The sequence below is a fragment of the Mustela erminea genome, chromosome 1 (assembly GCF_009829155.1).
Source record: "Mustela erminea isolate mMusErm1 chromosome 1, mMusErm1.Pri, whole genome shotgun sequence".
NCBI classification, from domain to species: Eukaryota; Metazoa; Chordata; class Mammalia; order Carnivora; family Mustelidae; genus Mustela; species Mustela erminea.
Window position 1 is genome coordinate 50,890,848 of NC_045614.1, and position 24,315 is coordinate 50,915,162.

Sequence of the window (24,315 nt, forward strand, 5' to 3'; positions counted from 1 at the left end):
AGAGCGGGGACACACTGGTGTTCACACTTTCGGGACATGTCACAGCAACACCGCCTCTGGGTCTTCAGTATCCAGTCAGTCCTGAAGACCTTGTACTAACTGGTAAGAACCTGAATACGGGCATTCCGCCGCATGCCTCACTTCTCTCTGAATGTCCGACCATGCCAGCTCCTTCTACTACATGCATAAATGTGTATGTGTATGTGTGTAACACAGTGTGCAGGGAGAAGAGGACAGTGTATAGAGTGACAGTGTGTAGAGTGGGCTTTGGGGAAGTGCTCTTCCTTGGATCACAGTCCAAAAAAACATGTATAGAAGTTTTTTTAAAAGTGCCCCAGAGTGCCAATGAGTTGGCCAGTCCCCACTGAAAAACCTCTGATGTAGAACATCCTGTACTTAACAACCAAAGGTAGTTCTTGGGCATGGTTGGATCCTTCCTCAAGGCTGAGAAGACACCTGAGAACATGTTTACCAGATAAGTATAACCTTTGAGACCCTTGGTGAATTGCTCTTGTCAGTAAAACACAACAGTCTAACCACAAGACATCACTTGTGCAGGATGGGGGGTTACTAGAGCAGGTTGGGGGGATTATCACCACTGGTTCCTTCGGCCAAACTGGGAGCACCATCTCTTGCGGAAAATCTGAGGTGCCGTTCCTCCTAAAATAGTGAGTCACAGAGACAAACGGAAGCTCAAGGAGAGTCTAAGGAATTCATCCTTCCAGCTGGTAAACATTTTTTTGTTGTTAACTTCCTTTAAATATTCAATTCAGTGGTTTTAGCATATTCTAAAAACTCACCTACCGTCATCACTAATTCTAGAAAATCATCACCTCCCCCCTCAAAACCCAGCATTTATTCTCGTTCACTCTCCGTTAAGCCCAGCCTGCAGCCCCTGGCCAGCACAGTCCTCTAACCTTCTCTACAGATTCGCCTATTCTGGACATGTCACAAAGACGGAACCAGACGGTATGTGGCTTTCTGCAATGACTTCTTCCACCTGGCATCACGTTTTCAAGGGTCACCCGTGTTGTAGCCCGTAACAGGATTTCATTCCTTTTTATAGCCAGATACCATGCCACGGTACAGAGAGACCATATTTATCCATTCATCTGCTGATAGACATCTGGGTTATTTCCACTTTGGGCTATTACAAGTGATGGTGTCAAGAACATTTACATCCACGTTCTTCTACTTGTGTATGCTTTCATTTCTTTTGAGTAAATACCCAGGAGTGGCATTTCTGGCTCATATAGTAATTCTATGTTTAACTTTTTGAGGCACAGCCAAAGTATTTTCCAAGAGGCTGGACCATTTTCTATTCCCACAAGCAAAGCAGGAGAGCTCCAGTGACTACAGCCTTGCCCGCACCTGTTAGCGCCCAGCTCTCTGAGGACGGCCATCTTAGTGGGTGTGAAGTGGCATTTCCCCGTGGCTTGAACATGCATTTTCCTAATGAAAAATAATATTGAACATCTTTTCATGGGTTTACTGGCCATTTTTATGTCTTCCTTGGAGAGAATATAAACATATGTCTATTTATTTGTTTATTCAAATATATTGCCCCTTTAAAAAAAACCATCTTGTCTTTTTATTGTTAAGTGGTAAGAGTGTTTGATCTATTCCAGATAGGAGTATATGATTTTCAAATATTTTCTTCCATTCTGTGAGTTGTCTTTTCACTTTTTTGACAGTATCCTTTGAAGCACAAAGGTTGTGTACCCCATTTCATGATGAGGTTAATTTACCTATTTTTTTCCTTTCCTTGTGCTCTTGGGTAGCATATCTGAGAAATCATTGCCTATTCCAAGGTCACAAAGATTTATGCCTGTGTTTTCTTCTAAGAGTTTAACAGTTTTAGCTCTTACATTTAGGGCTTGAAGCATTTTGAGTGAATTTTTGTACACAGTGTGAGGTAGGAGTCCAACTTCATTCTTTTTTTATTGAAGGATGGTTGACATACAATGCTTTATTAGTTTCAGGTGAACAAGATAGAATTCCAACAATCCCGTACATTATTCAATGCTCACACAGTAAGTGTAATCAAATACAAGGTTATTACAATATCATTGGCTATAGTCCCTGTGCTGTACTTTTCATCACTGTGACTTACTTTTGTAACTGCAACTTTGTTCCTCTTAACCCCCTTCACCAACTTCATCATTTTGCTGGTGGATTACCAGTTCTCCCAGTCCCATCTGTCGAGCAGATTGTCTCCCCTACTGAACTCTTCTGCCACACTTGTCAAAAATCAATTGGCCATGAATGGGAGGGGTTTTAACTGCACTCTCCATTCTATCCCATTGGTCTACTCCATTGATCCACATGTCTATCCTCATGCTAGTACCACACTCCTTTGATTACTGAAGCCTTGTAGTGAAGTTTGAAACCAGGAATGGTAAATCCACCAACTTTTGTTCTTTCCAAAAGATCATTTGGCTATTCTGGGTCCCTTGCATTTCTGTGTGAATTTTAGGATCAGCTCATCAATTTGTGCAAAGAGGCCAACCAGGATTTTGATAGAAGAACTGCATTAAGCCTGTAGATCATTTTGGACAGTACTATCATCTTAATAATATTTAAGTCTCTGATCTATGAACACAGGATGTCTCTCCATTTCTCTGAGTTTCTTCAGTTTCTCTCAATGATAGTTTGTTGTTGTCAGGGTATAAGTCTTGTACTTCTTTTGTTAAATTTATTCCTATTTTTTCTTCCTTATACCAGTATAAATGTGATTATTTCTTAATTTCATTTTCATATTGTGAGTTGCTAGTATAAAGAAATACCACTGGCCTTTGCATACTGACCTTGCACCCTGCAACCTTGACGAATTCATTTATTAGTTCTAATGGGTTTGTATGTGTGCATGAACTCCTTAGAATTATCTACACACAAAATCATACCATCTGCCAAGAATTCTACTTCTTCTTTTCCAACCTGGATGCCTTCTGTTTCTTTTTCTTTCCTATTTCACATAAATATTACCTTCTTAAACACTTGTAGCCCCACTTTTCATCAGCTGCCAATGCCAAATGGTTTCATAAGGGAATCCCCTGTTCCTAGGGCCACCTTCTGACATGCTGGTGCCCAAGGATGCTGGGACAGTTCCATGCAAAAGTAAAAGCACTCTAAAGTCAGAAGGATATTAGCACCACCCTCCACATCTGAGGTCCCACTCCCACTCCTTATTCTGAGCTCAGAACAGTATGCTTCCACACACCAATCCCATACTTACCACCTTTCACAGGATCCCAGAATAAAGGAGTAAAAAGATACTGGGGAGAAATGACAGGTCCAGGAGAATAAAACCAACTCATCAACCAACGAGAGCAGCAGTGGGGGAGGGTGTATAAACCCCCGTAGGAAGCCAGGGGAGATCCAGGGACTGTCTGGCTGAGTCACCCCAACATTTCTACCGTGGAGACTACTTCCCCAACCCATGCCATAATTTCCCACCCTACTCAAGCTACCCCGAGGTGTGGAAAGGGTGCAAACTGAAAGGTACTTTATACATACACGCACACCGCCACCAAGGGGCGGACTGTCTATGCCGGCACACCCCGAGCCACAAGAGGCAGTCCTAGCCCAGCCTGGTCACACTGTGGATGGCTGCGAGCAGCTCCTCTGGCTGGAGCTGTGGCGGCTCAGGACAAAAGTGGATGAGTTGCTCTTTTTGCTGACGCTGGTCTCTCCTGGACGGTTGCCCTTCAGGTAGCTGGAGGAGCAGCAGAGGAAGCGCTGTACCAGTTCATGGAAGAGATGGCCCGTGAAGAGCAGGTAGATCCACGGGTTGCAGCAGCTGTTGAGGCTGGCCAGAAGCATGGCTATGATGAAAGCCGAGGCTGAAAGGAGGATGGGGACGCAGGGAGAAAGGAGAACAGGCCATCACTACTGGAGGGCCACCATCATTTCCCGAGACCAGCCTTCCCCAGGGGCCAGGTGCTGAGTCACAAGACAGAGACGTAGAGGGACCAGGTCTGCCTGCCGTCCACATCATGGCTCCGGGTGTGCGCTCAGCCTGCCCCCGCCACACACACACACCCCAGCCTTCCCGGGCTCAGCCAAGCCCTAGAATGCTCCCTGTCCTTTCTCTCGTCAAGAGTACCCGCCGAATGCTTCCGTCAGCAGGAGCTGCGCTCGTCACAGCCACCTGTTCATTCATAACTCACCCAGCGCGTATCCAGTGCCCACGACTCTGAGTGCCCAAGAGCCCAGCGTCGAGGAGCTGCCAGACCTGGTTGGTAGTCTTGTTCTGCCAGCAACAAATTACTTTAGTTCCCCAGGAGACTGCTGTTTGCTAATCTTTACATGGGGATAACAAAAGTATGCAAAACACGCAGGAAGACTGCAAGGATTAAAAAAATGCCTGGTATACAGTAAGGGCCCAATACACGGTAGCTGCTATCGTGATTGTGTGCCATGCACCAGGCTAAGCCCTGGGGACACAAAAATAAAATGAGTAGCACCACAGGGTGGGCACAATGCAGGCCAGTGGGGCAGACCAAGGAAGGGGAGCAACTCGGAGCGAATCATAGGCCATCTTACAGAAAGCGATGTTTGAGCCGAAACCTGAAAGATGTGTAGGAGTTTTCCAGGCAGAGAACGGAGGAAGGGTGCTCCAGGCAGAAGGAATGGCCCAGGCAAAGGCGTAGTGGCAAGAAAGCGTTGCCATCTTCACCGTTGAGAACACTGAAAGTTCTGTACCCCTAAGAGCATGCTTCGGCATGACAAATCAGACTCACACAGGAGAAAGGTTATCCTGAAATTCTTTAAGGTACTGGGCAGAAGCCATCATACTAGGGATCTATTGTGTTCCAGACAAAATTAAGGATCAACTTCAAGACACTGCTTTTTGCAAATTCAAACTTCAAAAGGAAAGAAAAATTCTGAATCCTGAGGCACCTGGCTGGGTCAGTCACTAGAGCATGCCACGGTTGATCTTGATGTGAGTTCAAACCCCATGCTGGGTGTCGAGGAAAGAAAAAAGGAAAAGAGAGTAAGAAGGGAGGGAGGGAGGAAGAAAGAAGGAAAGGGCGGGGAGGAGAGGGGAGTGGAGAGAAGGGAAAAGAAGGGAAGGGAGAAAAGAAGGAAGGAAGAAAAGAAAAATTCCTAATCCTATATACTTCCAAGTAGGGGAGAGGGGAAAAAATCTTGCAATAGACTTTCTTGCAATAGACTTCCATCTGACAAACTACAGATCTCTCCCAGCAGTGGAGGAGAGTGAGTCCTCCCTCCAGAAACCTGCCAGGACAGCAAGACACCCAAGAATGCTATTCACAGCCACAACTTTATCAGTGAAGGCAGCTGCAAGAGGGCTTGAAAAATCTGCTGCTCTTTGATCTTTCCTGCAGAAAGTTTTCAAAAAATATCTCCAGAATTCTGGGCACCTGGCTAGCTCAGTCAGAGTGGCGTGCGACTCTTGATCTCAGGGTTGTAAGTTTGAGCCCCACGTCAGGCATAGAAATGACTTAAATGAACAAATAAATAAAAACAAAACAAAACAAACCTCCAGAATTCAACAGCTGAATCCAGGAAAGGATTTCTTGCAGAGACTGAGAAGCCACAAGACCTAGATGCCACCACAGAGGCAAGCATGGAGACATCTCTCAGACATCTGTGACCTAGTCACCAAAGGAAGAAGGATGATTATCCACAAGACGATGGTTTGGTTCTCAAACTGGGATCCCTGGGTCACCTGGGAACTTGTTAGAAATGTAAATTCTCGGGCCTTACCCTAGACCTACTAGACCAGACTCCTGGGGGTGAGGTTCTGACACACACACAAGTTGGAAAACCAGTGGTCTAATTCCTTGGTGCACCTGTTGGCACAAGAGTAAACTAGAGCAAATAAAATCAGAAAGTCTTGCACAAGAGAATGTTCAGGGAAACAAAGGAGGAGCATCTAAACCTTAGACTAAAATAGTAAAGAACAGGGAAGTGGAAAAGTGGAGGGGGACAAAAGTCAGTACTGCTCATTTTCTATAAAAGAGAGTGAAAAAAATATATATTTGATTTGAGTAGCTAAGAAGATTAATTTAAGTTTAGAAATTCTGGTGAGAAATCACCAAGACTAAAAACAGAATGTCCTCAAAAATTCAATGTATAAAATAAAGGAGGCAAAATCAACACACGGTTAAAATTTAAAAAGGACCCTGAGAAATAAACTACCAGACACAGCGGCAAGAATGCAGGCATGTAAGGTTAGGAAACAAGGGGGAGGACAGAGCAGGAATGAACAGGCTTGCACAGGAAGGCACCACCTTTTACCTAACTGTATAGAGTTAAAACTGTTATCTTTTTTCTTAAGCTATTTGCCTGACTTTACATTTGGATCATTTAACTTATTTGTTCTACAAAAAAAAAAAAAAAAAAAAAAAAAAGGCATACAGAAACATCAACAGCAAAAAAGGAAACAGTTAATGAATTCCAGATACACCATCCCCCACCCCCAATGGAGATTCCCTTCCTCTGCTAGGCCAGCCCCTGTAGGACTCTGGACCAAGGCAAGTGCCTCTGCCCCCCCCCCCCCCCCCCCCCCGTGGCCACAGACATGTAGGATGGGCCTGGCTTGGCTCCCTGGGGGATAGAGGACCCTCTCTAAGCTGAACCTGCTCCTGTCGGGTTGCCAAAGGCAGAGGGCACAATTGCACTTTTAAAAATCTGGCAATATCCTAACCGTCGAGAGACAGGAGTCCCCAGTGGTGGACATGCCAGCCCTCAGCAAGGAGGAGAGCTATCTGGGAATCAGGAAATGGCTATGGAGGACATTTCAGAGGAAGGAAGCAATAGGAATGAAGGCACATAAGTGAGAATGTCCAAGAACGTTCAAGGACTGCTAGAGTTGGGGAAAGGGAGTCTCACGGGGAAAGAAACAGGAAAGAGCCAGGCTGAGGAGGACCTTGAGTGCAGGCTGCCTGAGCTTTAGTCTACAGACAGTGGGGAGTCCTTGATGGTTTCTAAGCAGGCGACTGATTGACTGCCCCTCACAGGCTCTCTGCACTTTCTGTTCCTTGTTTAGACCACACTGTTGCCTTTTCTGGTGGTTAGAGAAGCCAACAGGAATAGAACAAAGTATGGAAAATATTGTCCTCACGATTCACGGCGTTGTTTCCAAGAGAGCACAGGGCCATGTAGCGATGCTGACCACGGGAATCACTGCTCAAGTTGGCACAGGACCCTGTGCTTTTTCAAAGCAGACTCATCCCCGTCTTCTGTGTGAGGAAAGTGACTTCCCCAGGGACACACAGCATGTCACCCCACGTTTCTACCTGAACTTAATGAAGCTATTCCTTTTCAAACTAGGTCAGCGTTCACACGTGTCAGGTTGGTACCAGTTAGTGAATCCTCTCAGTCCCAAAGCAAAGACATAGGCTTGCCAGACAATCTCTTTTAGGGTGTGATTTGAGGGCGAGTCAGAGAGCAACTACCCTTTTCCCCGCACAGGTAGAATTGCCCACGGAGGCGGGGAATTGCCTGTTCTCAGGGATGATCTTTTATAATCTAAGTTTATCTGGGATGGGAAACACATTACTTCCTTTCAGACCATCATCATTTGTAGCAGAAATGTCTCCAGGTCTAAACCAGTGACCAACAAGCTCTATTGTTTGGCCTATGGGGGCCAAATCCCACCTGATGCTTGTTTTTCTAAATAAAGTTTTATTGGAACACAGCATACCCATTCATTAATATATTGTCTATGGCAGCTTCTGCACTACAAGGAGAAAGCTGAGTACCTGTTCCAGAGACCTTATACCCACAAGCCTAAAAGAGTTACTGCCTGGCCCTTTACAGAAAGTTAGCCCACGCTTGATGCCTGGAGAAGGGGCAGATGTTAAAAAGCGGTGGGAAGGGCTCCTAAGGGTAGGGGGGCTGGAATCCTGCAAAGCAAGCCCCACCCACTTCTCCCCACACTCCGGTGATGGCTTTGCTTTAAAGTTACCCAGACTCGGCACAAATCCTGGCTCTGCCATTTTGCACTTTGTGTATTCTAGGGCTAGTCATCTAACCTCTTAACCTCAGTTTCTCCATCTGTGAAATGGGAGTAATAAAAAGAACTCCTTTACAGAATCATTGCCAAGTTTCACTAGTCAGGACGCCAAGGTCCCATCATGATTCCTGGCACTCAATAAAAGTAAAAACTTAACGTACTCAGTTATTACCGTTATCACTACCATGATGTGTACATGCCCAATAAATGCTACTTTTCTTAAGGATAACAGAGTTAATGCCAACCCCTGTGAAACAATGGGGAGAGGCTGCTTGGGCTGTGTCTTGGAATCTGAGATAGCCCAGGGTGGGGCACAGGACACAGGACCCACTGGCTGAGCTGCTGGAAGCTGCACTGACATATGGCAGTGTCCATCCAGTGAGTCTCTTGGGCCAGACCGCATGGCCAAGGAGGTCAGCTCATACGTAGATTCCTTTCCTGGCTCTACAGGCCCGCACCACCAGTCCAACCTACAAGCTTATCTACCTTGTTCAGCTAGCTTGTGACTTCCGGATGGGTTTAAACAGACTGAAACAATGGGCCATCTTCAGGGAGAGCGAGGGGGTGCCAAGACTCCACAAAGTCAAAGGTGTGCCGAAACAATGAACCAGCGATGGAGGAGAATGTCCTTGCCTTATTCCATCTTCTTTGGGGTCCTGGGAATGTCTGATCTCACCTTGCAGATTTCAGTACGAAGACCCGTTTTAACGCACATGCAAGCCTGGACATCGCAGGGAAGAAGCATCTGTCTCCGCACCGCAAACTGCCCTCTCTCCTCTCTGCTCCAGCATTCCAGCTCGAGGTTCTGGTGCACGCCACACGTGGGGTGTTCTTCTGGACCAAAATCCTTAAATGCAGACTTCTTCCTCTCTTTTTCTTTCTTTTTCTTTTTCTCTCTTTTTCATTTATTTATTTGAGAGAAAGCATGAGTGGAAGGAGGGGCAGAGGGAGAGAGAGAATCCCAAGCAGGCTCCATGCCCAGTACAGAGCCCCACTCGGGTCTCAATCCCACAACCCTGAGATCATGACTTGAGCCAAAATCAAGAGTCAGCCGCTTAACCAGCTGACCCACGGAGGTGCCCCAAGACTGTCTTCTTCAAAACACAGCTACCCGTGGGGTAGCTGTTAGAGAGGCACCATTGAAAAGCGACTCAGCGTGGTGCCACCTAGAGCTGGGTCTAGCAGATCTGCAGCAGATGGCATGGTGTTCTGAGCCCAGATCTTGTCTTAGGACCCAGCGCGGCTCATTCCCCAGCTACCAGGGAGCTGGCCAGTGAGGCTCTCAGCTGAGTTCCTTTGGGGGCACTGTCTTTGGCCACAACAGAAACCCCTGTCCCAGGAGCAGCCTATACCCGATGACCAGTCCATGCAAATGTACAAAGGCCCACCCCTTTGCCTTAATTCTGCCTTCTCCGAAGGGCCGTTCCCTGCTGCCCACCTCCAACCCTGGCCCCTGGCCACATGTCAGACAAAGCAGAGCAATGATGAAGTCAGTGCAGAAAAGGAGGAGCTGGAAGTCAGAATCCACAACTCTTCCAAAGATGTGGTCTGCAGCCTGTAACTCCTCTGGGGCCAGGGGGGTGGGCAAGTGGTCACAGAGGGGCCCCAGTGGAGCCCTGGCTCAGGGAGGAGCCAGGGACACAAGATTCAGATGCAAACCCCTGGGGTCTAAATCCTCCACCTAATCTTTCTCTGAGCCACATCTACTGTATGAGCCTTAACATCCTTGTCTATAAACTGGAGGTGACACTTGCAAGGACTTTGAAAAAACTGGTGGGGGATGTAAAAGATTGCAGTGTTTATTCAGGTGATTAGTATCGTTATTAACAGATATGAGATATGACCAGTTGCATCATTTTTAAAGTCCAAAGTTTAGAGGCTCCTGATCCCAGGCCAATTAAAGAAGGTGTCCATTGCCTGTTTTTCCATAACTTCAAAAATTTAAAAAAAAAAAAAAAAAAAAAGAGGACACCTAGGTGGCTCAGTTGGTTAAGCGACTGCCTTCAGCTCAGGTCATGATCCCAGAGTCCCGGAACTGAGTCCCATGTCGGCCTCCCAGCTCCATGGGGAGTCTGCTTCTCCCTCTGACCTTCTCCCCTCTCATGCTATCTCTTGTCCTCTCTCTCAAATAAATAAAATCTTTAAAAAAAGAAAAAATAAAAAGTCTGGGGTTGGATGCCATGACACCAAAGGAACTCCTGATCGTCCATTTGGAAAAGCTTACCCAGAGGCACCTGGGTGGCTCAGTAGGTTGGGTGGCTGCCTTTGGTTCAGGTCATGATCCCAAGGTCCTGGGATTGAGTCCTGCATCAGGCTCCTTGCTCAATGGAGAGATTACTTCTCCCTCTCTCTCTGCCTGCTTCTCTGCCTAGTTGAGCTCTATCTCTATCTCTCAAATAAATAAATAAAATCTTTGGGGAAAAAAAAAAAAAGGAAAAGCTTACTCAGCCAGTGACTTAAGAAAAGCCAAAAGGAAAGGTGGTTACAGCCCTGAGGAGGGCAGAGTTCAGAGTCTCCACTGAACTCTTCCACTTGCTCCCCATAAAAATAACATCCTTCCCCAGGACAAAGCCCTGAGTGGTGCAAACTGCTCTGTCTGGTCCTTGCCAAAAATGGGGGGCCACTGGGAAGCACTCGTCCAGGGACTGGTCCTCACACCTCCCTGGTCACCAGCTTAGCTTTTCTCGGAGGAAAAAGAGGAGCTCGGATGTTCTAGCATCCTTTCATGCCCTGTGCTCATTGTCACAGGACCTACTCTCAAGGGAAACACAGAGAACACAGCACTCTATTCAATAGGGAGGTGCAGCACTGGGGGAGGGGGTGGCGCTGCTGTGCGGCTGCAAGCCTGAGGACTAGGAGTGATCCTCAAGGGGGCTCCTAGGCACCAAGCAAGAGATGTGAACAGAAATGGCCACCCACCAAAAGCCAGATGCCCTACTGGGCAATTTTACACCCAGGAGACAGACACAACTCTGTATTTCCACTCAGCACTGTGATTCATGGAGGGGTGGGTGGCAGAGAGCCAATTGAGGATGAGGACGGTATGCCCCAAAGTGTTCCACCCGCCTACGAGCCTGGCTTTACTCAAGTCCCAAGAACTCCCATGTTCGGATTTCCCAGCACCCCCTCCACCCTGTCACCGAAGGCCCAAATTAGCCCCGAACAGCTGATGGGCAGCTGGCCACGGCCTCTCTGGGCTGCATTGTGCCTGAGGCAACTAATGCACTTCACATACACTTCAAAGACTTGTGGCTTAGCTGACACCTCTCCTCCGAGTCAAAATCAAGCCCACCCACTTTCATTAGAAGCCCTCTCTCCAGAAACCAAGTGCTTGGTTCAGGACCACACCCCTCAACAAGGGGACTGGGAATTTGGGTCTCAGTACCTTATTCCTAGGGGAGCTTTATAAGAATTTGAGAGCTGTAGTTCACAGAAGGCTTTTTCTTTTTACAATTTTTGAATGTATACTCACATAAAGATTGAGTACTAACATGTATTATGGAGTGTCTCTTTTGAAAAGACCACAATTTTACAACATTGGAATGGTTTTAAAATTCACAGATTTGTGCTCACCCCACGTATCATAAAGCCAGGATTAAAAGCCAAATTTGTGGGCTACATAGTTTTAACCGAGCTTCTATTATATCATTGCCCAAATCTGGGGCAATCTCTTACATCACTGCCCAGATTCTGGAAGCAGAAGGGCTGGGGCTTTTTGGTTAAAAAACCAGCCCTTCTTTACCCTGCAGGGAACGACAGGCCGTGCAGCCAATTTCAACCACAGGTGCAAAGGAAAACTGCACATTTTGATAAAAGAGGTAAGATATTAAAGACTTCCTATTCAATATGTAGTCAGTCTATGGGCAGGCTACACAGGCATAGCCTGGCTGCTTGGTAAAAATGCAGACTCTTGGGCTCCCTCCCAGACCTCCTTAATCAGATTCTGCATTTTAACAAGATGCTCCCCCACCCTGCCAAGGTGAGCTCTGCAGCTCACTGAAATTTTATAAGTATCACTAGGGAGAAAGATAATAATAGTGTCTACCCCATGAGGTCAACAAGGAATGTGCTTCTTTGCACAGCCAGCTCCTACTCATCCTTGGAAACCCTTTTCAAATGCTGCTTCCTCTCTGAAGCCCTCCTGATTTTTTTCCTCCTGGGAGACAGAATCAACAAATGCCTCCTGGAGCATTCACCAGGGAGGGAGGGGAGGAGGGTGGGCGGATAAATAAACACTGATAGTAAAGATCTCTCTTCCTGTGGCATCCCTTCACAGTGTCATTACTTACATTTCCAGACTTGTGGCTGGCGGGATGGGTGTCATTTGCAGAAAACAGGAAGAGTTCTAGAAGGGACTGAACTGAAGTGAGGTGTGAAATTAGACGACCGGAAGTCCTGATAGAACTGTGGAAAGGCAAAAAGGCAATCTCCCTGCTTGACAATAGGAGGGGGCTTTAACCCCACGAGTGGATTCTCATGCAGTTCCCTCTAGGAAAATCAGGTTCATACCCAGATATCCAGGTCTGGTGGAGAGAGAGAGAGAAATGGAACGAGCAAGAGTGACCCTTGTCACTCTCGAAGTGAGGTGTGGGCCAGAGCATCTGGCCCGTTGTGGGGGGAAGTTCCCGCTCCCTGCAGAGCACAACAGGAGACTCTGGCCAAGGCTGCTCCTCCGTGGGTGGCCAGAAATCAGGGGCTGAGACTCCACTGCCTGGACTACACTCCCTTCCTGCTTACCCCCTTGACAAAAGCCCCCTGCCACTTCTAAAACCCAGAACTAGAACTTCCCACCTCCCCTCCTGCTGTGTCCTCCAGGTAAGGCTTTTGTTTCTCTTCACCTCTTCAAGCTGGTTTGGAACACCCTGGGGCTTGCTTCCAGCCCTCACCGGAAACCGCTCCTCCTGAGCTCCAGACAACGCTCACCCCCAACAGACCTGACCCAGCCCCCTGACAGTCTTGGAATTTCTCTGCTTTGTAAAGCAGACTTTGGGTCGCCTCAGTGGCTCAGTTGGTTAAGTTTGCCTTGGGCTCAGGTCAGGATCCCAGAGTCCTGACCTGACCTTGATCCTCTGGGATCAAGTCCTACATCAGGGCTGCCTGCCCAGTGGGGATCCTGCTTCTCCCCCTGCACCTCCCCACCACCTTGTGCTTTTTCTCCCGCGCTCTTTCTCTCTCTCTCAGATAAATGAAATCTTTAAAAAAAAAAAAAGAAAGAAAGAAAGAAAAGAAAAGAAAAGAAAAGAAAAAGAAAGAAGAAAAGCAGACACTGATTGAACATTTACTATATGCCAGGCACCTTGCCTCTGGCAGGCAGAGCCTACCCTGCCCACAAGTAAACTCTATTCCTAACTCCAGAAAACTGGGCTCCAGGCCGGTTTAGTCAACTGCCCAAGGTCACTGCTGCCACACCATCATGCTATACCTCAGCCTAAGAGCCCGATACCAGCCGGGCAGAAAATGAGGTGTTACTCCCGGAGCTCTGTAACCCTCCTGGCATGACTGTCCCATGTTTATGCAAATGCCAGCTGTTGGCCTCAGGAGGGCAGGTGAGGAACTGGGGATGGCTTCCTGCAAACTCCCCTCACTGGAGGACCAAGGTATCAAAGCAGAGGCTGTGTGGACAGGACCCTTGGGAGGCAGTAATGACTGTTTGCAGAATGGATACATCGGCCTTCAGAGGAGGAAGAAGACCCCGGATGAGGCTGCCAAGTTGTGCCCTGCAAGGCTCCTGGGAGCATCATTCTCACAGACCACGAGGTAAAGGGCACCCCCTGGAATTGTGCCACAAAGCAATCCACACCTGGACTTGACCTTTGAAAGACAAGTCTCTGAAGAAGGGACTACAGTGGGCATCCCTACGGTGAGAACAGAATCAACATGGGTGCTCAGCAGAAGGACCCTGTGGGAACCAGCAAGTCATCAGGGGTTTACAAGGCAGATTTAGCCAAAGCCCAGAACAGAGGTGACGAGGGTGTCCTTGTTCGCTAGATACTAGGTCAGGCCACACCTCCATAGTGTGTCCAAACCAGCACTTCTCAACCAGAGGCAACATTCAGCAATGTCTGGAGACGCTGTTGGTGGTCATGACAGATGGAAAGGTGCCAGTGGGATGCAGGGGGCAGAGGCCAGGGATGCTGCCCGAACATCCCCCAGCACCCTGGACAGCTGCCCACCCAACAGGGATTACATGGCCCAGAATGTCAGGAGTGCTGACATCGAGACACTCGGGTCTCCACCCAAAAGGAGACGTGTGGTAGAGCTAGAATGGAGGGGTCATCAGGGAGCAGGGTCATCAGAGAGCATCAGGGAGCAGCAGCAGGTCATCTGAGAAGCGGAGGCTTTGAACACACAGTGCCCAGTGGGTGGTGCCAGGAGAACACAGGCAGCCAGGTGTGTGTGTGTTGGGTGTTTCAGCCAAGAGAGCCAGGAGAGTAGAGATGTTGGGGTCACAAAGAGGGTGCAGGGCTCTGGGGCCAGGGCAGGAAGGTGGAAATGCACAGAGGCCTGGTATTAAGTGTTTCCCTGTCTGAAAATGAGCTTCCCAGCTCCTTCCTTTTCCTGTGGAACTGTGGTCCCTCGGGTGTGGCCTACCCACCTCACCTTTTCAGGGATGTTGTTCCCAAGATTTGGGTGGGCCAGGTACCTCGGAGGGTCTGGTCTTTAGGTGAGCCATTGATAGGGAAAGCAGTGGGGGAGGAAGGGCAGGAGGAAATTGGACAGATCATTCTCTGCCCTGAAGAGCTCTTGAACTTGGCCTTTCTGGGGATAAATTGCAATTAGATGGATAGTTAACAACCACACTCTTGTCATTAAGCAATTGTGAGTTATGTTTTTGGCTAATGCGAGTGCTTCCCCTTTGGGTTTTTGTCCCAGGTGACTTCACCTTTCCCCCCAAGAGGTTTGATCAATAACAGAAAAAAAAAAAAATCTGCTGGGTGAGGCTTTGCTGCACATTTCTTCCATTGGATGGATATCTGCAGGGGATACTTCTAAAAGCACCCAGGAGATCCCAATGCCAAGAGTGGTAGGCCATCTTGAAAATGCTGGCCTAGGGATGAAGGCCAGTGTGACAGGGCAGCCTAGGGAGGACCTAGGTTCAAATTCCATGCCTCACTCAACAGTGTCCTCAAGCAGGTCTTGCCTCTCTGGGCCTCAGTTTCTTCCTCTGTAAAAGGGGGACAAAGCCCCTTTACCTTGCTGTGTTCAGGTGAGGATGAGACGTGGGACTGTGTACTCAAAAGTGGGGGCCTCCTGTTTCCAACTACTCTAACTCCTCATGTCACTGAAGCAGTTGGCCACAGAGGGTATCCTGTTCTAGCTCCATAGGTCTGCTGGGAATAATGGAGGCCCAGAGATCACACAGAGACATGGCCCAAATCACAGAGAAGGCAACAAGACCAGCTCACAGCACTGCCCAGGGCCGTCTCCCGGGGCTGATGCAATGGGGGCTGGCAGAGCACAGTTCAGCCTCTGACAGCCCCTGCCCCTGGGGGTGACCCCCATGAGGTTCCCTTCATTTCCAACAATTGTCAGTGCAAAGTTCTGGGGTTGTCAAGTGGCCCAAGCCCTCAGGCAGCAAATCTGCCAGCCCAGTCTCTCCAGAGAGGACCCAGAGCCAGGGGGAAGTCTCTCCAGAGAGGACCTAGACCCACAGCCTCCCACAGCCTCCCCATCCCTCAGAGGGCACAACATCCTTGAAAAGGTGAGGTAGGTAGGCCACACCCGAGGGACCACAATTCCACAGGAAAAGGGAGGAGCTGGGAAGATCATTTTCAGAGAAACACTTAACTCCAGGCCTCCTGTGCATTTCTATCCTCCTCCTAGTACAACACTCCTGACAGAGGTTTGGTTGCCCCCAAGTGACAGGGGTGCTCACTTCTTCACCAGGCAGCCAATGCTAGTGTTGGAGGGCTGCTTAGAAGATCCTTCTCTCTCTGCAATCCAAATCCACACACCCAACCCAGGCCATCTCAGGCACCTTTCTCCTCCCATATCCCTCGTGTCTGTTCAACCAGCATTGGCTGAGCTCCCGTTGGGTGCCCAGCACCGTGCTTGGCTGTGGATGTACACTAGTGAGCAGAACAGAAGGGGTCCCAGACTCACAGTCCAACCTTAACAAGTATCTCCTCCACACCCCCACCACCCTGGACGCACGGCCTATCGTCTACAGGCTCTGCCTCTCTGTGCCCCAATCCCCTCTGCCTGGGCTCTTCCGAAAAAACGCCCATCTCCTTCCTCAGGAATACCTGCCAAGATTCTCAGAGTCCATCCCAAGAATGCAAACAAAACCTCACAAGTAGAGCGGTAGAAGAGGAGGAGTGATGTTGGTCACGTGGCCCCCAGGTGCCTCGAGGCACACCCTGTCATTCTCCTAACAGCCCCACAGGGAGGCTTTGCTTCCTTGATTATATACAGGAGGAAGAGAAGGCCCAGAGAGGTCTAGTGGTTTGCTCAAGGACACACAGAAGAAAAGGGCAGAGCAAACTCCAAATAGGCCAGTGGCGTGCTTCTTTCCCTGCACAAACCACGCAGGATTCCACAGTGCCTGCCCACTGTGCTGGCCCACCAGACAGGTCCTTGGTCCTTCCACGGTCTCTGGGGAGTGGAGGTCCCCACCTTCTTCTCTGGACACTTCCTTGCTCCCATGGAAATCAGCCAGTTTGAGAGAAAACGGGGACTATTCTGTATATGACTCATCTATGAAGTGTTAGTGAGATTTAATTCAAAAGCTTCTCCCCTAGCCTCGGGGCACCAGACAGGAGCCACGAATAGTGTTCAGTGTGGACGGGTGGCGCACCCGCCCCATCTGCCAACCTGTCCCCGCTTCTCTCTCATCTCTGCCTACAGGACCAGGCATTTCACCAAAAACTAGAGCCAGAGACTCAAAATCGGCCCCACCACGTCCAGCCAGCATCAGTTGAACCCCTGGAAATACAGACATGCCCCCTCTCCATTTCCTCCCTCCCAACTACCCCAGTCGGAATCCTGGGGGCCAACAGCCAAGCAAATCGCACTGAGTTCAAGGGGAGAGGTCAGCGCTGAATCTTTGACAGTGGAATTTGCTTGCCAAGATACATGTGGGGCTGGTCCACACGCGCCGTGGGTGTCTGGTCTCCCTCTTCCTCCTATGGGCTCACCAGCCTCATTAACGCAGGGCTCCGATGGCGGCTTTGGGCTTTGGGTGGGAAGGAGTGCAGTAACTACCACAGTGCTCCTCTTCCTTTTCTCTTCTCTGTTTTTTTTTTTTTTTTTCCTGAACACTGTTTTTTTCTCTGAAATATTGAAATGGAGAGTTTCTGTCTTTGCTCTGGCTTAGAGAAAGGGAGCTCCATGCACGGCTCACCTCTACACACAGAGCCTTTATTATTATTATTGCTATGATTATATTATAATTTTCCTATCCCTTTCTCCCCTTCATCCAGGTTTCCTTGTATCTACTTTGTCTTGCCACAAAGATTCTTACCTGAATCTTTGTGGCCAACCTCTCATTACTTTTGGAGCAAGATGAGCTCTGAACCTGTAAAGGCCAAGCTTGGTGTGAACGCAGGTCGGCATAGGAGGGAAAGAAGTCCATGAAAGGAGAGAGGTGTGAAAGGAGCGCCTGGGCTTGCAGAGAAGGTCAGGGTGCACAAAGCCTCAGAGAGGTAGGGGGTTTTGAGGTCAGCGAAGGGCCACATGGACAGCTGAAAGGCCAGTGTGACTTCTCCAACCCCTCTGGCAGCCCACAGTTGGGTTCGGAGCTTCTCAGAACGAAGCTGTTGGCAGGGACAGATCCCACATGTGCCGCACTCCCTCCACCTTTTTTTTTTTTTTTAAAGATTTTATTTATTTATTTGACAGACAGAGATCATAAGCAGGCAGAGAGGCAGGCAGAGAGAGAGAGGGAAGCAAGCTTCCTGCTGAGCAGAGAGCCCAATGCGGGGCTCGATCCCAGGACCCTGGGATCATGACCTGAGCCGAAGGCAGAAGCTTTAACCCACTGAGCCACCCAGGTGCCCCATCCACCTTTATCTATACCTGCCTGCCCCTGGGCTTCCTGCAAGAACTTCTGCCTGCTCTCAGTGGGCTTCCTGAACTTCCAGCCTCTACCCCCCAGGAGATGAGCAGAGCAAGGGGCCCGGATCTAGATATTTTGCATCTCTTCTCAATTCCCTTCATCTTGGAAAGTGAGGGCTGTGCATTCCTTCCACGGTGCTGATCATAATTCCTTGAATAGCTCAAGTGTCTCCTTATTTTGTTCCTTAACACTTGCCGATGGCCTCCAGACAGTCATGTCTCCAAACTGACTGTAAACACCATTATTTCTGATGGCCCAGCCTGCTACTTGCAATGATCCCAATTAATGCCAGGTGGGCACAGAGCTTACAGTCCAGCTGAGCCCAAGTCCACTCAGACCCCCACTGCTGCCCTGAGGCCGTGGCACGGCTTGGCGGGGCTTGTGGCCAGAGCCCAAGTCCTCGGGGCTGGGCAGGCCCTCACACAGGAACTGGGCACCCGGTCCTGGAAGGAGGCATCATGAATCCCACTGTCTTCATTTGTTCTCTTCTCGGAGCACCCAGGACACAGAGGGCCAAGGATGAGGGGGCCCTGGGCTTTCCATATGGCACCCACTCTTTCCTCTGAACTGGGAAAGAAGCCAAGGAACAGAGGGAAGACTTGAGGTTCCTGGAGTCTGTTTCTCTTCCTGCTCCTGGAGCCTGAGAGCAGGAGCCTGGCCCCACCAGGAGAGAAGGCCCCCACCATGGAAATCCTCAGGGGACAGCATACACACAAAAGGCCTCTGGCCCCCACTTTAGTCAGATGCTCCGCTCTCATTCTCTCTCCTCTTGTGTTTTGTTTTTAAGACAAAGACATGTATTATTATCTGTTGCCTTTTCAAAGCACAGGAAACATCGAAACCTCGCTCAGTAACTAAGATATATGTTGACCATATATTCTCATTCTTTAGGGAGGAAAATAGGAAGAGGAGATCAGGCGAAGGGGTGGACAACAAGAAGTCATATGAAGGGGGGTGGGGGAGGAGGGAGGGAGAAAAACTCACCAGGAAGGAAAATGAATGGGAGAAGCCAGGGGAAGGAAAGAGAGGGAAATGAGTGAACACTGAAATGTCCTCATTCTAAAAGCAAGACACTAACAGTCAAGGGAGAGAAGGGGACCCTCACCCAAAGTCCCACACTAGTGAGGGCTAGAGAAAGGGCTCCCCAGTAGGCATCCCCAGAATCTGCTCAGTATCAGTCTCACTTCCTCAAGGACCTGGGTTTGAGCTCCACAAGACCTGGGTCTGGTATTTCTTTGGCTCCCGCCCAGGAAACAGGTGTAGTCTGATGCCATAATGAGAAACACCCACTGGTGCCTTTGGCTGGGCTCACTCCCTAGTTTTGTGTCCTTCATCAGAAGGCTGGCACTGGAGGAAAGAGCTGGGGTGGCGCAGGAACCCTCCCTCCCACACCCACCCGCTCTAGTCTGCCTCCGACTGACTGACGGTGCGACCTGGAGAAAGCACCTTCCCCACCGTGGACCACTGAACCCTTTCTGCGAACTGTGACCAGGGGCTGCACAATGGAGGCAGGCTGGCTGTGCTGTGTCTGCCCAGCAGTCCTCCCCTCCCCACTGCCCCAACCTGCAGCACCACAGGTGCCCCCTATGTGCTCAATAATAACTGCCCTGGCCGCTAAGAAAAATGCTGGATTACGAGGCAGGGCTGGGTAAAGCCAGGAGTCTGTGGTTTCTGAAAGACAGCAAAGGAAAATTATCCAGCTGAACAAAGGGAGATTTTGGCTTCCACGGGATGGTTATATTTTAGACTTCTGGGAGCAGGAGTGATCATATTTAGAAACGGGACATTTCTGCAAAAAGGGTCTAAAGCAAACCCCTTGCTCTACTCTTAAAATCACTAGAGTCACCTGCATCCCAGTGCAGTGCTATGGGCTTACCCGCAAACAAAATGTGTAAGTCATTCACCACCACTGATCATCCCTCCTGCCATTTGCAGATGAGCTATTGGAATTGTGTGCAATGAAGGTGAAGCTGTCTGGAGCTCCCAGCAACCCAACGCTGGCCACAAGCCCCAGGATCCAAGGCGCTCTCTGCTCTCCCAAGCTCCCTCCCCACATACCACTCCATTCTACGCCCCACCCAGCTTCCCCGCACCACCCTCAGCCCAGACCTCCACAAGATTTCCGACAGAAATCCCCCAGCCTACCAGGTCAAATCCGAAAATTTGCATCTTTGCTGGGAGGCTCCCATCCTTTTCCCACCCCTCCCCCCCACTCCCAGCACCACCAACGTCTCTGGCCCAAAGCACCGCCAGTTCCCCGCTCCCCACTCTCCCCACCCCCAACCAGGCACTCACCTCTCTGCCTTTGGAGACTCTCCGCCTCCAACGAGCCTGGGGTTCAGAGACTCGACCTTAGACCTTACTTCCCCACAACGCCCCGCCCTCCTACGACTACTCAAGTACTCAGCGTTCAGCTGGACAAATCAAATAGCCCACCTACCGCTGTACTTGACCAGACCCAGGAGTTCAGGTTGATCTGAATTTAAAGGAGAAGTTCAACATAAAGTAAATTTCAAGTGGTGAGAGCTTCGGCTTGGACCAGGGTTCGAAAGTTACTTCCACCACTTGCTAACCAAGTGGCAAAGTCATTTGAACCTCAGTTTTCCCATTCATAATAAGGAACCATATGCCCCATATGTAGCCAAGGGACTGTGCTAAGGACTTTGCGTGCATTTTCTTATTTCATCCCCTCATGAGAGCCAGTACTTTCATCACTGTGGCCGTTTCACAGAAGAGGAAGCCAAGGCTCAGGGAAGTTAAGCCCCCAATCCCCTGGCCAATGGAGCCATGCCTCAAACCCTGCAGGATTCCGAAACCCACATCCCCAGCACGAGATCCCCAGAAACCTGTCAGTGCGGAGGAGGCAGGACAAGGACCCCGCCCCGCCGCGCTCCCTCCGGGTTTCCAGCCAGCGCTACCTTCCTTGGGCGCGTTGGCATCCCAGACGCTCCACATCTGCACGAAGAAGAATGGCGTCCAGCACACGATGAAGGCCAGCACGATAATGAAGGTCATCTTAACCGTGCGGATCTTGGCCTTGGAGATGAGCTTGACGCTGCTGACGCGTGCCAGAGCCGCGCTCCCCGCGCTGCCCGCCGCCCGGCCCTCCGACCCCTCTGCAGCCTCCGCCGCGGCCGCCGCCGCCGCCGCCGCCGTCTTGAGTCTCAAGTTCTGCCAGATCTTGAAGCTGATGAGGCCGTAGCAGGCGGCGAGCACGATGACAGGCACGATGTAGACGGCGAGTGTGATCCACGTGATGTAGGCCTTGGGCCCCCAGGGCTGGATGAAGACGGCCCAGCAGTCGAAGACGCCGTCGGCGACCTCGCGCAGCGAGAAGATGTGCACTTGCGGCGCGCTAGCCACCAGGCAGCCCAGCCACGTGGCGAGCACCGCCAGGCGGTCCGCCCGGCGACGCAGCGCCCGCAGCGGCTGGCAGATGGCCAGGCAGCGGTCCAGAGACATGAGCAGTAGCAGGTAGGTGGAGGCGAACATGCCCACCACCTGCAGGTACTTGACCAGGCGGCACAGCAGGTCGGGCCCGTAGAAGCGGAAGGTGATGTCCCACAGCAGCTGCGGCAGCACCTGGAACACGGCCACCACCAGGTCGGCTATGCTCAGGTGCTTCATGAAGAAGAAGAGGCGCGAGTGTTTGTGGCGCGTGGTGCGCAGCGCCAGTAGCACGCAAGCGTTGCCGCTCAGCGCCAGGAAGAGGATGAGGCACAGCACGGCCACTTCCACGCGCGCCAGGGCCTCGTTGCGCTGCGGGGGCCCGGCGGTGCGGTTGCCCTCGGCTTCCGGAGGCGCCTCGCTGCCGTTGACCGCCTCGGCGCTCCAGTTGGCCACCAGAGAGCCCTCCATGACCGTGGTCGCCCTGCGCCCCTGCTCTTCAAGCCCTTTAAGGAGTAGTGCGGCGGGGTGGGGCCGGACGCGTAATCCCGCGCGCCTGGGGGTGGCGGGGGTGAGAGGCGCTCCTCGGGTTCCTCTCGCAGAGACGCCAAGGACCGATTTGCTGGTCGGAGCCTGAAACGAATCCAGAGGACTCTGTGAAGACCAAGCACTACTCTCCCGACGCACATCCGACTCAGTTGTACCCTTCCCAGGAGCCCCAAATTATTTGGGACTAGGGGTACAACCGCCTGCCCCGGGGGTGGTTCAGCTGCCACCCCGGAAATCACCGTTTGAGGTACCTCCTCTGAGCCACTGGAAATGAGCGGGAATCTGCCAGACTGCCGGTTTCTTAAGATTTTAAGTCACTTACACTGAGGGAGAGGGAAAGGTCCTAATCACTTTCCTGCGGGACTGCGCCTCCTAAACAGACCATCTCTCCCAGAGATCCCCAAACTAGCCGCCTGCCCCACCTTCCAGACCCTCAGCACAGCGATCTCCCACCAGACGCCCAAAACAGCCATCTCTCCTTCCTCCAGTTACTTCCTTCGGAGATTCCCCCAAAGGGCCACTTGGCTTGGGAAGCTCCAGCTCAGAACCACCCCCCTTCAACCTCCTATTTCTAAGACGTCTAGCCATCCCCTCTCACCCCCGAACTTCCACAACAACTGCTTCGGTGGGTCCCCAATCCAGCGGCCCCTCCTGGAAGAACTCCTGTCTGAATATCTACCCCCAGGGCTCCCAAATGCTGTTCCGGGTACCCCTCTCATAAGGATCCTCCCCAGCCCAGCAGTCCCGGGAAGCCGACGCTGTCTTAGCCCTCGACAGTTTAGGTCTATGCATCTTGAGCCTGAGTGGTCTCTTTGCAGTCTCTCAGAGCACGGGGCGTGTCTCCAGGTACCAGGGGCGCGAGGCACCCCACCACCTCCACTTGGGTTCCAATGGCTCCTCCAGCCCCAACCAACCCGTCCACCCGTGCGCAAGACCCAGCTACCTGCACCCAGTCCTCGAGCGGGCCTAAAGTTGGCTCCCTGGGGAAACTGCACCGGACAGCTCCGAAGACGCGTGCGCTCCCAGGCCAGGTTGGGATGGCTGCTGGCGGCACCCAGTCTGATACTATCGTGAGGTCCCGGACTCTGAAGCCTCAGCTGGAATCCCCTCGCCCGCACCTAACTGGTCACTGGATAGGGACAGAAGGCGAGCTCGGAGCTGTGCGCGCTGACAGCGTCAGGATGCGGCGCTGTCTGCTGGTGGCCCGCTTTTCTGCAGCCTGGGGCTGGGGCTGCACCACCACACGAGTCCGCTGGGAGGCGCGGAGCGCAGGCCCCGCCGACCCCGCAGAGCAGGGTTAACTCGCCCAGGGTTCGCCCCAGAACGGTAATAAAGAGGGTTCTTTCACAGTGGCTTAAAACTGCAAGAGGGAGGGAGCTCATAAATAACCCGCTTGGTTTCTTCCTTTCTTGGTTTGGAAGCTCCTGACTCTCAGGCAAACGGGAGCTTGGACAGCGGTGTTTTCCCCCGAGTAGATGGTGATGAAGTTGCAAAAACATTTAACTGACGTTTCCCAAACATCAGGTTAATTTCAACGCTTATTTTTCCCCTCCCCGGAGCTTGATATACTGGATTTAGCAGTGAATTCAAGTCCTTTTATTCCTATACCCATTCCTAAGGAATGAGAAATGCCTTCTGTTCTAATCAGCACTGGCAGAGGACTTCATTCTTTAGGTAGTTTTAGGGCAAAGATCTCAAGAAAAGAAAAGGGGGAAAAAATCTGCCTTCCTCTTAAATTGATTCTGTTCCTTTGTGGCCCGAAGCCATTTCTGCCTCTTTGCCATGCTTCAAAATTAAAATCCTACATGATGCCAAAGGAAGTAGAAATGTTAAAGACATCTTCTTCTGATTCTTAACTCCTTTTCTATTCTAAAATCAGGTGGGTTGTTGTTGTTGTTTTGTTTGTTTGTTTGTTTGTTTGTTTGTTTTAAAGTAATTTGCAGAGACCAAGAATTAAGGCAGAAAAGGTAAGGATTCAAAAATGAACACGGCTCTTTAAAATTTAAATGCATACTTCCTCCTGACATTTCCCTTCACCCTCTTTTACTTATGTGGAGAGAATTGAGTTAGTCATGGACTGGGTTTCCTGAATCCACAATTACAGCCCTGTGCCAGGACATCCTAGGGACAGACCATTACTCCATCCTGGTCCCAAGGTTCTAGTTGAGTGAGCATTCCTGGATGAGCCTGGGAATTCCAGCAGCCCTGGAATTTTAAAAACAAAATTCAAATGAATAAAATTTAAAGATCTTACTGGCTTTTTTCAGCAATGCATGAATCAGGCAGTATCCCATCTACTAGATAAAAAAAAAAGCTCTGAGGAGATTTTTATGAA

The 24,315-nt window shown here is 50.4% G+C and overlaps 1 protein-coding gene across 3 annotated transcripts in view; it reads right to left on the reverse strand.

Annotated features, from left to right (window-relative positions):
* Positions 1-1,954: 1,954 nt before the first annotated feature.
* The window catches only part of OXTR (oxytocin receptor), a 108,976-nt gene continuing 86,615 nt past the window's right edge, over positions 1,955-24,315 (reverse strand). Inside the window, exons 1-3 of one of the 3 annotated variants that reach the window (XM_032326089.1) lie at positions 22,924-23,133; positions 20,963-22,064; positions 1,955-3,842 (exon numbers count right to left, since the gene is read on the reverse strand). In XM_032326089.1, coding sequence (XP_032181980.1) covers positions 3,595-3,842; positions 20,963-21,902 — 1,188 coding nt within the window. In that variant the 5' untranslated portion in view covers positions 21,903-22,064; positions 22,924-23,133 and the 3' untranslated portion in view covers positions 1,955-3,594. Of the gene's footprint in view, positions 3,843-20,962; positions 22,065-22,659; positions 22,712-22,923; positions 23,134-24,315 lie in introns of those variants that run through there. The other 2 variants (XM_032326094.1, XM_032326083.1) reach the window with 2 other exon arrangements.